The 16676-nt window shown below is 41.3% G+C and overlaps 1 protein-coding gene across 1 annotated transcript in view; it reads right to left on the reverse strand.

Annotated features, from left to right (window-relative positions):
- ADARB2 (adenosine deaminase RNA specific B2 (inactive)) overlaps positions 1–16676 on the reverse strand; it is a 195510-nt gene that overhangs the window by 87428 nt on the left and 91406 nt on the right. Inside the window, exon 3 of the mRNA XM_031052490.2 lies at positions 8886–9793. Within this exon, the coding sequence (XP_030908350.2) occupies positions 8886–9793 (908 nt within the window). The remainder of the gene's footprint in view (positions 1–8885; positions 9794–16676) is intronic.

Consider the following 16676-nt stretch of genomic DNA (forward strand, 5'->3'; position numbering starts at 1 on the left):
ACTGAAAGGAGAATATGCAACGCTGCAAAGGTGTCAAAATATGACCATGTTTTAAAGTGTTGTCTGTCCTGGCTGGGAATAGCAAAACCTTTGGGCCAAGATCAATGGTCCATAGGATTCATAGGGATGTATGTGCCAGGGCTTTTAAATTTTTCTTGGGTGGGAGCTAACTAACTTTAGCATCTGTGAAGGTGTTTTCCAGAATGGTGAATCTCATGGGCCATTCTGCTTTTTTCTATGTTATCATGTTATGGACAACTGTAAGTATTACTATATGACACTGTTTTGAGTGATCATGTTGCTTTCCAAGTGGTGCCTGTTAACTTTTGGCTCAGAAAACAGTTTCAACAGCTATGTATGTGATCTGTTTCCATTCTCTTCTGAATTGCTGACACTCAGACACAAAAAATTCAGTGTGGCTCCATTTTTCATCTTATGGTGCACGTCCGTCAGGCTCCACATTGCTGCCATAACCGTGAGCCTTCATGGAACTTGAGTTTGTACCTGTTGTGGTATCAGCCACTGCTCCCTATTGTTTTCTAGCTTGTCTATTTTGGCTGCTGCACACTGATGGCCACTGCTTTGGTTAGCAGGGGGTTTCTTTGTAGCTTGATCAGGTTTAAAGAAGCATGTTCAATTTCTGTACCTCTCTTGGACACAGTTTCTCTGCAATGACAGTACAACAGAGCCTTGACAGTGTGTCTGTGGTGCTGTTATAAACTCTTGTCCCCATGATGTGTATGCAGGGGACATTAGGTACTGGGGGTTAAGTGACTTGTGTGCATATCAAGGAAAGTGGAAGAAAAGAGAGGGCTGATTCAGGAGTAATGAGTTTATTTTCAAATATCCCTGAGAGCATTTTTCCTTAAAAGTATATGGCAGAGTTGATTTAGATAAAAACTAATTATCAAACAAGAAATAAAGCTAGTGTTGCTGTCTTCACCCTCCCCACAAGACCTTGGAGACTCACATTATTCCTTGTGTTTAACCTAATAAAGCAGTGACCCACATAGGAGGGAAAGGAGTTGATTGTAATTATTTCTGTGAATAATAGTGCCCAGTTCACAGAAAATGGCCTAAAAATAGGAACTCAAGAGTGAAATGACATGAACAGAAAAATCTAGAAATCATGAGCTGCTTAGGCTATTTCTCTGAGCAAATCAAAACACATGAATTTTGTTCATTAGACTACATTTCTTCAGGGAAAGTTCCCACCTTTAGTTTTTAGAGGTGCGCTGGATAAATAGAGTAAGAAGAAATAGCACACAAGGAATTTATAGAGCATATCAGCGTGGCTTCAGTAGCATGTGCTCATTTGGGTCACACCTCAGTGTAACACTGATTTTAAGGTACCATTGTCTGAATTCTGGTCTGATTACATGGCTGATGCCTGCAGCAGATGTGATGACGGGTAGGTTAAGAGCAATCACACTTAGTTGCTTTCATATCAAATGTCTGCTCCAGTTCAGAAGACAAATAGGAAATAATGGCTAGCTTGCTTGGAAGTAAAAACCGACTTATCAATGAGAAAACTAAAAAGGATAAGAAAGCAACGTGAATTTGTCTAGAAACAATACTGATGTATTTAAGGTAGAGGAGGGAAGATTTATGGATGCATTAATATTTTATGTGTCTTAGAATTCAGTGAAGCTGATGGGTATCATGAGACAGAGATGATATTGATTGTTTTCACTGAATAAAACTTTGTGATGAAAGAAGGTGGATAATTTACTCATTTTCCCAGTGAGCATGCATGTTTATCTCCCATTTCTATTTCTCAGGAGTTTGTAAAAATATTTTATCTTATCACATCATGCATGCAAAAAAAGTAAAAGAAAAACTTGTTCTGATAAATTTCGTTCCCATTAGGGATTCAAATTCATCTGAGAGATGTTCATATAAAGAAAGCACTAAATGAACAACAAAGGATTTTACTCTCTCAAAGCACATGAGCCAATTCTCCAGTTTGGCTTGGTTGTATAAATGTCTAAACACATAAATCACTTTTTACATCCATTGTAACAAGTCTGAATTCTGCTCTGTCCATTAATTCTCAACAATCCTAAGATTAAGCCCTAAATATATTCCACCTATTGAATTTTATGACATTGCAGTATGTATGAGCAGTTTAGCTGAGACAAAAGGGGAGGAGAAGTAATGGGTTTGTCCAAAATTTCTATACAAATGCACTATTTAAAGGCTAGTGAATGTAATATGAAAGAAGAGGCAAAGACATTCCCCGTTGTTCAGCAGGAAGGGAGCGGTCCCTCTGCTGCTTGTGATACTGGGCTTCTCAGCAGCATCACTGGGGAAACTGCAGGCTCTGAGCTGCCTCCTTTCTGAGGTGCCCTGGCATTCTGTGTTATTTGTCTTTCCCTCACACTGTGATGTTCTGCCTGACATACGGTTGGCACAAGGACCACAAGAGGGAGGTAGTCATCGTAAAATAAATGGTAGGAGCTTGCTTCTGGTACTCTGTACAGAGAAGGGGAAAAATCTGCCTGAATAATTAAGGCTTCCTAGATGTGACTACAGACAAAAATAGACAAAGAACGTGGTTTTGGCATGACTATAATTCTCCAGCTCAAACAGGGAAGGCTTTGCATGGAACTCAACCAAAGAGAAATTCACTCTGGGCACTTGTATTACACTCCATTTAGTGGAGCAGAATGATCATGGCTTGTATTAAGTAGATAATAATGCAGCATCATAAACAACGTCAGGATGCAAGTCCAGGATGAAGCAGGAGCTTTAACGAGGTCCAGCTTGCTGAGAGCTTTTTGAAGTGTCCCTAGCTCACTCACAAAGCCAGAAAGTAACAAAGGCAACTCTGACAGCTGTGAGAGTGTCTGGTTTAGAAGGAAGTTTTATGTGTGGATGACACCAGTCTGGGATTCAGCTTTCATGTACTAACTAGCTCTGCTTGTTGCTGGAGCCCTAATCATTCTGCACAACCTGTTTCACCATAATGGGTTGCACCCATAATAATTCTTCACAGATCAGATCCACACCATCAGCTTCCTGGATAGGCAAGGTTGGTTCATTGTGGCAAACAGCAGAAGTCAGCAGAGTCCCCACTGCATCCACTAGCAATGTTTAATAAGCTAAACTCTGAAAGGAAGAAATCAAATGATGGTTCTTTGTACTACTAATGGTATGAAGTATTTGCAACTACCCTAAAAGAGCAGCCAGCAGCCAAGTCAGACAGCTAAATCATATTCACCCCATTTTAAATGCACTGATGGACTCCTCGGAGTCATTATGAGGAAAAAAATTGTATTTTTAGTTTTCTTTGTTCAGAGGAAGAAGGGTTATGGGCTGCTTATAAGCTTAAATTACTTAAGTATCTATACACTTGAGAAAAACACCTTTCAGCTTTAAACATTATTTTCTTGAAGATGTAAGAATTATTTTTTTCACTTCTGTAAATGAAGATCAGCTGCTCATTAACTAATTATCGCCATTGTTACTGCTCTCCTAAGTATTATTAATTTGGTGAGTGGCATATTTATTCTTTAACATCTCCATTAGAAGAGTTTTGTTTAGCATACCTAATGCTCTGAAAGCCTTGAGCATGCTCTGTATCAAAGACAAGGGCAGGGGGATCTTTTGGGTATCCTGTTGGAGTTGTTTAGGACCAGGAGGAAGCAGGGAGTTACAGGGTACTGTGACTGAGGACCTAAAGAGAGAAGTGTGGAGGGTGGAGATGGATATGCCAACTCAGACACTTCTTGCAGCAGACAGCTGCAGCATTACTGTAGCCCAACTGATGCAAACCTATGTGTTATTTTGTAGTGATGACTGGTTTTCATGTGCAAATCCCTTAATGTGTTTACACATATGTGCTGATGCTATGAGAGCATGCGTCTGGAATCCTTTCTACCCTGTTATTTTTTTCCTGTGATTTCAGGTGGGTAGCCCTTCTGCATCTCCCTTTGATCTTGCATGGATTATATGCATTAAAACATGGTAATTTCTTCATCTAAGACTCAAACTGTAATCTCTCTGGGGCATTAATCATCTTTTATGTTGGACTTGTATGAAGGGTAAGGGGGTGGTCCTGGTTTCTCAACTGTGAGCCTAGAAGTGACTGCAATCTTATTAGCAACCAGGATAATAACAACAGTACCTGGTGTACTAATGCTGTGCCTCTAAATTGGTTCTTTTGCCATTGTTTTGCTTAAGAAACTGTAATCCTGTAAATGTCTTGACTGCCCATTGCTCTGACTATAAAAAGCAAATTTCCCCACCTACAAAGTCAGAAATAGGTGTCTGAAAATCAAACATTATTTGCATTGCAGAGGCACCTCTCTGCTCCCCAACATTTCCCTTTTTCGTTTCCCACTGTCAGGAACTACATACACACATATCAGCTGTTTCTCTTTGTGAAGGAGGAAATAGAGGAGGTTATAGAGAAAATGTACCTTGTCACTGGACTAGACAAAGCTCTTCACAGACACAGGCTGAAGCAGCTTCTCAAAGCTCAATGCCAGCTTTGTGTGCCGTCTCTCTTCAAACCAGAGTCAAATCTATCATGGCCAACCTCAGCCCCATATTAATAGAGACACAGGAAGAGAGAGCACGGTTGCAAAGAAGGCGGCAAATGAGGACACGGAGAGAAATAATGTAAAAAAGGCAGGGACAATTGATACTGTGTGAAAATGAAGCAGTTTTGCAGCACAGAGAAACAGGTTTCTGGACGGAAGTGGGTGAAAGGTGTGTGGCACAGGGCTTTCCCTGGCATGGTTGCTGTTCTAACAGCACTGCTCACCAAGGTGACACTGAAGTTACCTGGCCTGAATCTCTGACTGGCTTGGGGTAAAGCATCTTCGCAACAGGGATACTGAGGTTGTTTTGATCTGTTTTGTTGAAGCTTTTGGCAAATAGGAAGCTTTATTTGCCAAAGAAAAAAAAAAGAAGTTTTTTTTTTCATGATACACACAAAAACCACAGTGAGGTTTCATTTAAACAAACAAGTAAATTGACGGCTACTGCTCTGGAGGCTCTGGATGTGACCCAGCAACAGCAGCATTAAGCAATTTCAAAGCAGAATGAATGTGATTTTCACACCTATTCTCTTCTAATTTAGGTCTGCTTGAAATCCAAGCACCCCTCTATTACTAATTTGTTATGGCAATATTAATTAATGGGTTTGCTCTACAGCAGTAAGAATGCTGTTAAGACTTAGTGAGATAGATTAGAAGGACTACAGGATTAGAAAAACAATCTGTAAACTGGTCAGATGCAGTCAGAGGTCACCTTCACATCCTGAAATGAGCACACTGCACTTGGAAAGCCTGGGAGTGTGTAGATTTATTTCTACCAGTGCAGACTCATTAGGGCTGGTTAGGTCAGCACCCTTTAATGTTGTCTCCTATTTTGGAATATAGGAAACATTGCTCCCAAAGTGGGGAGAAGCATTCATTGAAGAAATTGCTTATTATTTGATGGACAAAGTACGCTAGGAAACAAAGAGCAATATTTAGTGAGAGCACACAGTGATGTGTTGCAATTTCCGTTCTTCTGACTCACTTTATTTCTGCCATTAGTTTAGTAGATCTCTAGGCTCATGTCTTTACTCTGATCAACATGGTGTGCCCAGACTCAGACCATCAATATCATTTATCTTACACTTCAGTGTCATAGAACAGCTGTTGATGGTGGTAAAAAAGACACAATCTCAATTACTTTGTCTTTAAATGATGAGATCCTATTTTTTCCCTGGTGTAAAGTGTGATACACTTTTGTTTATTTTGGGGGTATAGCATTGCAGTCAGCCCAAACGCTTTGCGGAACAATCACAAAGAAGAAAATCAAAGGCACAGCAAGGTTATTTTAAGGAAACACCAGTTTTGTAAATTGCTCAGACTGGAGGATATGGTGCCTTTTTTTGACATTTTACATTGAATTTCCCTTGGTCAGCAGGAGAAGTGGCTGTCAGACCAAGGGCATGCCTGAGGCCTAGGCAGTGGGACACTGGGAGCCCTGATGAGAAAGGCAGAAATGCCAGTGGTAGGAAGACACAGCTCATAAAGACGTCTGAACTTTCTTGACACTTTCCTGGACATTGTGAAATCCAAAAGTTCAGCACAACTCGACTACCAGTAGTATAAGATTTTTGGCTTTTCCTGTTTCCAGTCCTAACACCACTGACAGCAGCAAGGAGAATAGGAACAGAGACATGCAAAGTTTGGAATACTCTTTGTAAAGGGTAACCACAGAGATAAACATACTCCTGGATTCTACAAAATGTTCAAAGTATAGGTGAAATTCTTACACCTGATCTTGTTTGCCTGTCCCTACCGATATCCTAACAAATACAACAAAGCACATGAGAAGACTGAATGATTGACTAGGCCAACAGTTACTCCATATTCTGTGAAGAACTCACACACACAACACCCCCCTCCCCACTCCTCCAATATTTCAAATTCTGCGCCTAAGCTATTTGGGCTTCGGGGTTTTCTCCTGCTTTTAAACACTTTTGGACACAAAACAAACTGAGCATCCAAATTAGGAATAGCTTTGAAAAGTTAACTTGAAATGTGTCCTTGAAACTGTGGTTCATAGAATTTGAGGGAGACAAGGAGCTGAAACAGCTTTGGGAGAAGCTGGTTCTGACCACAGCTCAGCTCTCCCCAGTACAGCTACCATTGCTTTGGCTGACCAAACAGACCAATGGGCTGGCTGAAGCAGTGAGCAAAGACTTTCACTTCATGAGATAATGCATAATGTAGAGAGCAAGTAAAGATGCTTCTGGATTTAATGTTTAAGCTATAGCCTGGCTGAAGTCAGTGGAAATATGTCTGTTGGTTTTGGTGGAAGTTGGGTTATGACTTCAGTAACACATGACACAGGTTTTGTGCCATGGCTGATATGTCTGTTGATGAAAACAGCTAGTAAGGAGGTCACCAGAAATAAGTGTTAAGGCTTATCTCTCAATTAATGTGCTGAATGCCTAAGTAATCTTTCAGCTGGACAGTACATAACCACTCAAAAAATGCTGACAGAGGAAGTTCAGTGACACCTTTTCACTGACATTGGTACCTTCAGAACAGTGAGGAGGAGAAGATAAGGAGGGCGGAAATCTGCAGAAAGGTGAAAAGGCCATTAGAAAGAGAATATACACTGAAGACGTGTTGCCTAGTGAACAGTTGGGGACTCAGGTAAGATGTGATATTCAAGCAGAAGATGACTGAAGCCAAGCAATCAGGAAATAAATATTTCAGAGAGCTCAAGAACTGAAGTAGTGATTCTTGTGGTGCAGTTTCAGAACATGACAAAACATCAGTTGATGAATACATGGTATTTACCTGCTGATCCACCCAGCAAAGTTCACTGGGGCAGCAAAGCAGCCAGCAGGACAGGACTAGTGGTTCCTCTTTATATCTGAGTGCTAGGTTTCTATAGGAATGTTCATTTAAACAAACTACTTTTAACCAGAATTAATTTGAGCAGGAAACAGCATACATTTCTCATTTAAAGCTACCTGTATTGGAGAGGATGGAACTGCCAGGTTGGCCAAGGCTTCCAAAATGCCTGCAAAGCACGCTGTGAAAATCACATCTATTACTAAATTATGTCATTATCCCCCTGCTTCATGGAGGTTACAAACTAGAATTAAATGGAAGAGGTGGAGGAATATGATGTATTTTAGAATTCCTTACGTTTCTCATGTTTCCCTTTTGGAAATGTAGGAAGGAAACTTGTAGGTCACCAAATATAATTCCTGTGTCCTGCAGGCAATCATGTCACCTAAAGATTCCTCCTCTATCAAACTCCTTGAACAGCTAATGGACATCTTTACTAATGTTAATGAGAATTGCTACTAATAATTTGCATTTACACACTACTTAAGGATCTTGAAGTGTTCTTTCATATAATATGCTCATTTTTATTACAGGCATATTGGATTTAAATGGCTTGCCTGTGGTCTCACAGCAAGCCAGCAGCAGAATGACTCTTAGTGCTCCCAGTGCTTTGCATTAAATCCTGGATGTTAAGAGCTCCCTTCAAAAAAGGAGCTTTGTAGCGGTAGATCACCTCCTGGTTCTGGTGGATCAAAACTTTTATGATAGTGCAAACAAATCAAGGAATTACTTAAAACCATGTAACGTTTCCCAATGTCTGCAAATCCTGGCTTCCTTTGAACTTAGAAAATTGACAAGAGTCTGAGTAGTGCTAGGATAGCCTTTGGCATATCACCAACTATGAAATTTCGATGTGCGAAGTATATACCTCAGAACTATATTTTCTGTATGAATACAGCAGTAATCTCTTCATTTGTTACAGGAAAAATTCAGAGTTTTCACTAAAACTCCTGTGCTGTTGGAGGCATACTTGGAAACAAAGAGACCAAAACCCAACCCAAAAAGTGAGGCTATGATAAACAAAAATCCTTAACTTTTCTGGTAGTAGAATTGTCTTGAGACTGCTTCAACACAGGCACATTCTTTGGCATTGCCGTCTCCTTTGAATGGCACTTTCCTCACTAAAAAATAACTCTGAAAGGAGGATATGGGGCATCCCTTCATTTATGGGCTCCTTTCAGTCAAAAAAGACGCAGTACTACAGAATGCCCGAGTTTTTCTGCTTGTGTCAATGTTATCATTCTCTCTAGTGAGTTGAAATGTTGGCATTTCCCCCTGTATTTTGCCTTCTCATCTATTTGTCCTATGGAAAGGGCTGCAGAATTGTACTCAATGACTTCAGGATATGGTTTTGCTGGTGGCATCTGGCTCTTTGTCTGAGAAAATAACTATTTTGTGGCATGGCACTTGCTATAACATTAGAGGAACTACCTGGTAGAAAACAGCTACAGCAATGCTAATGCCATTCATCAAAGAGATCCTCCAACGTGGTGATGGCTACCCAGGACTTCTCACCTGTGGCAAATGGTGACATTTACTCCTGCTGGGAATGTGGCTGGGCAGTCGAATGTTAAAGAGGGCCTGCAGGGCTGCCTGTGCTGCTTGACCCTTGGCCAGCTTCTTGCTACGTCCTGAGCCTTCAAATGTTCTCCCGTCCACTCGTACGGCCATCACAAAACTCTTGATGTGCTGTTTCTCCACTGTCTCCGACAGGCAGACGTACCGCAGGCCTGACCGCAGCTCATTTAGCAGCACCACTGGGTTCTTCTCACTCTCTGCTTTGGATGCCATCTTGTGCTTGTTTTGCTTACCGTGGCCCATTAAGTCCAGCGTATGGCAGAGTAAGCGCCCGTGTCGATAAGCAGTGGAAAGCAATTCATTATTAACGGGGTTATAGACTGAAAAGTCCTCACTGTGTGTAGATGGTTCAAACTCCTTGAACAGAGTATCTGGAAAGTCTGCCTGATCAGAAGTAAAGTCTGTGGATGGGTTGATGCAGTTCCCCATAGCAAAATGAGCTTGACAGGCGTTGGGAAACTGAACGAATGATTTCAGAGCTAGCTCCGCAGCACGCATTTTAGCTTTCTTTTTTGTGGGCCCTGTGCCTTCAAATGTAAGTCCATTTACTTCCACAGCAACAGCAAAGACTGGAGCATGCACTGGACCTGTCTGGGAAACCATTTTATATTGTAAACCTGGTTTTAGTTCATGTAGCTGAACCAGCGCATTCTTTGGCGTCACTGACCATGAGACTTTCTTCCAGATGAGCTGGAGTTTGCAGAAATGGCCATTATTGCCTTCCTCTAAGGGTCTTTTTCTCTTACTGCTAGGTGTTCCCCCTCTTGCCCTCTCATTAGATGAGATCGGATGATCCTCCAGGTTGCCAATGTTTCGATTTTCCTTTACTTCTGCACTGCTGGTACCTGTCAGTAAAGAAAGAAATAACCTCTCATTACAGTTCTCATCGTACTAGCTGACATTATGCCTAGGGCTGGCAGAATAGTTCCCCCCCACAAAACATTAATGACATATTCTTGTTCAGCCCTTTTTTGTTTTTTATCTCAAATGTCTGTATAATGGTTGATTTATTACTCATAGCACAAATTTAATGCGTGTCCTGAATGTTTACTTGTCCCTTAAGTTCTACTTGTATTAGTCACTGTTCTGCTTTAAAAAAAAGATGATACGATTCAAAGATGAAGCATAACTGATGCCATGTGACTTAAATGAACTACTGCATTCGCACTGGATAATTACTAGTAAAAAGTGAATAGTTTGCAAAGTTCCCCTAGGCTGAGATTTGTTTTATAATCCATGTGGGTGAATGGTTATGAACACATTATTAGAAGTCAGAAATGATTCACATATGATTCACAAACAGAAAAGTGGTCAAATGCATTGAGTAATCTATTCTCAATGAGCACACTGACTGGCTCTACTCACAGCATAGGCTTTTATATTGTAAACTTCACTAATAGAGTCTAAGAAATAATCTGACAGACCTCCCTAGCATTTGAAACAATAATCTGGTCTGGACTTAGATTCTAGTTTATTAAGTAAGTGTCTTTCAAATTCAATTGCAGATACTCTTAGCTCCTGCATCAGTAACAACAAATATTGCAGAAATTCTAGATAAATCCAAATGAGACTAGGGAAAGGCAGAACATCATTGTGAGACTGATTACTGATGTGAAGAATGACCTATGTCAAAGAAAAGAAATGGGAGAGAGTGACTGCCAGTAGGGCCAGGAAGGGAATGAAATAACAGTAGGGAGCCATTGAGAAAGCACTCCATTGTTGTTGAGCCAATGAATCACACACTGCTGTGAGCTACGCCTGTGCAACACCCATGCTGTAAAGCAATGCTCTTTTGCTACAGCAGATGAGTGACTAAGAACAGAGATTGATCTCACTGATGTCCTGAATGAGACAGAAAACATTCTGCTGTCTAAATAAGCATCCTGTGACATATCTGTCATTTCTAATGAGTTTGTTTAAATGTACTGCATCTCTGATATAACCTCTAGTCCTCTGTGTGTACCTTGGGGCAGAGACTAGTTGAGGAAGTACACATGAGTGTAACCAACCTGTGAAGCAATCCATCAGAGGAGTGATGCACCTGATCCCTTTCTGAGCAGAGCACTGTCTGGCTGCCTGCTGTATTCCAACCAGCACTGATCATGGAGCCTATCCTGTGGTTTATTATTGTCAGACATAAGCCTGCCACCCATGCAGACTCTCTGAATCCCACAGAGAAGGTCCCTGTGGTCCTTAGACAACAGAAAATGGCCCTCTGACTTTCTGTGGGGCCATAGCTATATTTGGTTTCCTCTATAGTCTGATATACAAACTGTCTGCAAGGATGTAAGGGGTAAGGTGCTTGCTACGCCTCAAGGAGCTTCTGCTGGAGTGGTGTGTCTGCTGAAACCACGCATAGGCTGGGCTGGCAGATGCACAGGAGCCTCCAGAGAGTTATGTGGAACCAACCATCATAATTAAAAACCTCCTTTATATCCTGATGAGTTGCACTTGTATAAAATACCAAAAGACTTTTTTCTATCAAAGCAGTAAATCTGCACTCGTGCAAGTTGTTCCACAGAAAGCATCTCAGTTATTAGATATGAGTAAAAATCATGGGTCAACTGCATGTGTGGGGGTCCTGAGGACTGAGGTTTTTAGTCTCCTTATCCTGAAAATGCTTCAGAGCACACTAAGCTTCCAGCTTGTGTCTCTGTCTCACCAGTTACTTGCAGACCTCTGTGCTGTGTTGCTTTGCTGAGGCAGAACACAAACTGACAAATTAAGGTCTGTCTGTGCTAGTTAATGTGTCTTAGTGCCTTAGTTAAGGTCTTAGTGCCTGCTGACTAGTTAATTTTTAGTTTCTGAAGTTAAGGGGAGAGAATGAAGACAGGTGAGGAAGGAAAGAAAAAGAAATACATAATAGAAAAAAACCACCTTTCATTATATGGCATTCAGCTGTATGAAATATGACATCTTTAAACCAGCCTCTCTGGAAACAAGACATTTAAAAGGTCAGGTTAACTAAGACACAAGGATAATATGGTCCTTTCTCATTGAGTTCACACCTCTGTTTATGGAAACTCTGATCAGAGGGCGAAGGAGATGCCAACTTTAACTTTCCTCTGTCTAGCCTGGCAGTGGCTTTGGCGAGCAGTTTTCCACTGTGACCCTTTCTCATGTTTCCATCCCAGTCAGAATATGCTTCTTTAGTTGTGTGCATTTTTCTTAAATAAAAGTGAAATAATTTGACTCAGACACACTTTTTAGCAGGAAGCAGGTTTGGTTCTGTATTTCACACCTCCTCTCTCATCTTACCTAATAGGTTTTTACAGAGCCAATTATGGCACATAATGATATTGTAGTCAGGAAGCATGAAAAGACAGATAGCTCTTGCTTCTCATAATATTTAGGTTTGAAAAGAATTTGTATTGATTATGCACCACTGAATAGGAAAACTTGAGGGGTTATTTGTATTTATAATTCATATTGTCTTATTCCAGCTGTTTTTAGTTTCGTACTCAGAGAACCACAGATTTGTGAACATGAATGTGTGACCTTACCAGCTTACCTTAATCACTCCCACTAAAACAGTGGTTAATCAAAACATGGCAACATAAACATTACTCGTTTGTCTTAAATTCTGTCTATGAAATTGTCTAGTCCAGGTTTTGGCTAACAAGGAGTTTGCATTGTTGTAGTGAAAAAAATGCAGAGATGGAGTGCAAAACTGCCAGAGATGAGGTGCAATGGATATGCGGATAATATCGGGCATGTGGGACAGTAACATGTCTACATTAATGGTATGTTTTGGCCTAGCCACAATAACAGAAATACATGTAAGTATCCTTACAGTCAACCAGATTTCTGGAGGACCTGATCCTGAAACACCAGGAATTATCTCAGTTCTTCACAGACCCCAGTGACAGCTGCAGTAGGCCAGAAGTCATCATAGCATGTAAATCAGAGGCAGTCTAAATCCAGTGAGTGCTGCAGAAAGCCTGGGAGTCTGATGGACTTGTGTGATAGATACCTGGCAGCCGCTGGACAATGTGAAATTACTTTATACTTTCAGGTATCTTTGAAATAGGAGGTCTTTGAAATGTGTCTTTTATGAGCCCTCTGTGTAGCAGACATAAGATTACTTCTCTAATGGTGGCACATGTACTTCTATTGTGAAAATCAGACAAAGCAGGCAAATGACACCAAACCACATAAGATAAATACTGTAAGCAGCTGTAATAGAACAATCACAAGCAATTTTAGAAATGAAGAGCACTAAAAGGAAAGGGGTAAGTCGGAGGATGCACACAGGGAAAATGCAAAACTGTGGATCATTTTCAGTCCTGTTATCTCTCACAATGTCTTTGCTCTTGAGTTCCCAAAAAACATTGTCTACATTTTGAAAAAAAAAAAAAAAAAAGGTGGGAAAATGATAAAATTTTAAGGGGAGGGAGTTAAAAAAAAAAGAGGAAGAAAAAGATTGTATTTTTTTGGCAATAGTTTCTAATTTATTGTGTAAGATTTCTAAAAACGCCCCACACCTCTGCACAGTAATAGCTCCTCAGGTAACTTTATTCACTGATTTTTGCAGTTTCACAAGCAAGAGGAGAAACTGCAATCTCGTATTTGTTTCAGTAATTGAATGGGGGAGAGGAAAGCAGCTAGTGAAATATATTTATTTATGCACTATTCCTCAGTCTTCTGTCTGTTCTTTCATGTTTTTATCCTTTTGGTCATTATGCACAGTAGAGTTAGCCTAGGAAGTGTGCATTGTCAAGAGCTTTTCAGAACTATACTGCATCACTAATAATGACACTGCCTATGTCTCTGGGTCATGAGGGCTCTGCAAAACTAGCCATCCGATACTCCACGCTACATTTGAAGAGATAATATTGTTCCTGTTGAAGGTTATTCTGCTGCCAAGCCAGCTTCCAGGGAGGATGGGAAAGGAGAGGTGGTAGGTGGCATCACAATTTTGGCTGGCATTTTTACTATTGAATTACGAGTGGCAGTACGTTATTGGAAAGCTATGATACTGAAAGAAAGAATTTGCAATCTCTGTAGTATAGCAAACTTCTGGTTCAACTGATAGCTCTGACACAGGAAGCTGCTGTCTTTAGAAGTTTTAAGTAAACACAAGATTGCTACCAACACACTCTCAGCAATAAAGGTTGGACTTAATTATTCTGTGTTTTAATATCTAGCCCCTGTTTGACCTGCTTATGTGGAGTACATTTTTGCTGTCCATCTACATCACCCTGACTGCAGAGGTTAGAAGGATTGACCTCCATAATTCCTGGGGAACTTGAAAGTGAAAAATTTTAAATTAGAAGTGATAGGTATAAACCCAGGAGCCAGAGCCATAGTACTTTTGTCCAAGGTCAGCTATTACATCAAATACAATGTTGGGCAGTCTTCTCTTGCAATCAAGATGGTATTTTCATGCACTTATTGAATCCACAATGAAGGATTGGAAACTTCTGCTGGAATTTTTAGGTTTGTATTCTTGACTTTAGAATAATAAACTTGTAGCTAGCAAAAAAATCAGTCCTTTCTTTCTTACAGATATGTATTATAAACCTTCATGAAAGAAGTCTACTTAAGGTAAATCTGCCATGATCTCTCTGCTGCTGTTGAGCCCTCCCCACCAGCTCAAAGGGTTAAGGCTGTTTAAAACAGTATTGTTAGACTTTATTGGTTTGTAACACCACACGGTGAAAGGAAGAATTACAGGTGCAAAAAAAAGTACAGGACTTTTTATTTACAAACTGAAGACTGAAAATTTGTGAAAGATGATTGCTGTTCTGCAATGAAGATACTCTGCTATGCCCATTTTATTGTTTGAAATAACCATGAAATCCATGCACATCTAGTACAGCTCTTACCAACTAGGGCAATTATTCAAATGATCTAATGATCTGATTTAGGTAATACTCAGACTCCGATGCTCTCTGTTCAAGTTAGCAAATAAGTGCATGCAGCATAAACCATAGGCAGCCCATGGACAGATCTAAGTATATGATTCCCTGAATCTGGACCAGACTATAGCTTAGCTTTAGGCATGGGAACAATTAAAAAGATGCAATAGGCACAGTTTTCAAACCAAAACAGGGGGTCTGATTCTGTGGGGGACTGCTTGCAGCCCTGACTGCTGGAAGGGGATAGCCACTGTCTTCTTAGAGGCAGGGCCCCTGCTGTATTACACTGTGAAATCAAAAGTTCTGGGGTCTCATGCTGCCTGAGGACGAATTTGACCGATATGCTTACAACTGTACATGCTTCAATAAACTGAATGTGGGGCTGGGATTCCTCCCACAAGACTGTTGCGTTGGCTGAAATATGTATGTTAGGGACCACCACCATCAGCTCCCTCTGCAGATGCTGGGGAGAGGTATATACCTGCAGAAGAGTGCTGCACCAACTCTGTACATATGGCAACATTGCATAATGAGATCCCCATGAATCATACAGTTCTGCCAGAGGTATCCCTCAGATTTGCAAGTATCTCTGTCTAGTAATAGTCTGCCTTGGTATAGTGTGGATGGAACGATTAATGTTCAGGGACAGGTAGAGGTCTGTAACATCATGAAAGGCAGGCAAGCAGGCAGTGAACAAGGAATGATTATTCAGTTTCATGCAATCCAAGCACTAGAGACAGCAGGCTTGAAGCAATAAAAGGGTGCACTTTTTGACAGCACACTAAATCACTCCCTGTTCCTGGTTGTTGTTGAGATCAGAAGTATCAGTAGGCTCCAGAGATGACTAGACAGGTCTGTTGATGTCTAAGAAATACGAAGATTCAGGTGCAAACTAGCTGAGTAAATTTTTTGCTGGGTGGTAGGCAGATATACCATGGGGAGGACCCTCATTTAAATGTCCTTTTTCTCAGCGTGTCGCTAACGGCAAATGTTGAGAATCGTACAGAATCACAGAATCCCAAGGGTTGGAAGGGACCTCGAAAGATCATCTAGTCCAACCCCCCTGCAAGAGCAGGGAAACCTAGAGTACATCACACAGGAACTTGTCCAGGCGGGCCTTGAGTATCTCCAATGTAGGAGACTCCACAACCTCCCTGGGCAACCTGCTCCAGTGCTCTGTCACTCTTACAGTAAAGAAGTTCTTCCTGATGTTAACGTGGAACCTCCTATGCTCCAGTTTACACCCATTGCCCCTTGTCCTACCACTGGATATCACTGAAAAAAGCCTAGCTCCATCATCCTGACACCCACCCTTTACATATTTGTAAACACTGATGAGGTCACCCCTCAGTCTCCTCTCCTCCAAGCTAAAGAGACCCAGCTCCCTCAGCCTCTCCTCATAAGGGAGGTGTTCCACTCCCTTAATCATCTTTGTGGCTGTGTACTGGACTCTTTCAAGCAATTCCCTGTCCTTGAACTGAGGGGCCCAGAACTGGATGCAATATTCCAGATGCGGCCTCACCAAGGCAGAGTGAAGGGGGAGGAGAACCTATCTTGCCCTACTAACCACATCCTTTCTAATGCACCCCAGGATGCCATTTGCCTTCTTGGCCACAAGGGCACATTGCTGGCTCATGGTCATCCTCCTATCCACCAGGACCCCCAGGTCCCTTTCCTCTTCACTACTTTCCAGCACGTCAACCCCCAACCTGTACTGGCACATGGGGTTGTTCTTCCCCAGATGCAAGACTCTACACTTGCTCTTGTTGAATTTCATCATGTTTCTCCCTGCCCAACTCTCCAGCCTGTCCAGGTCTTGCTGAATGGCAACACAGCCTTCTGGTGTGTCAGCCACTCCTCCCAGTTC

This window comes from Melopsittacus undulatus, chromosome 1 (genome assembly GCF_012275295.1).
Source record: "Melopsittacus undulatus isolate bMelUnd1 chromosome 1, bMelUnd1.mat.Z, whole genome shotgun sequence".
NCBI lineage: Eukaryota > Metazoa > Chordata > Aves > Psittaciformes > Psittaculidae > Melopsittacus > Melopsittacus undulatus.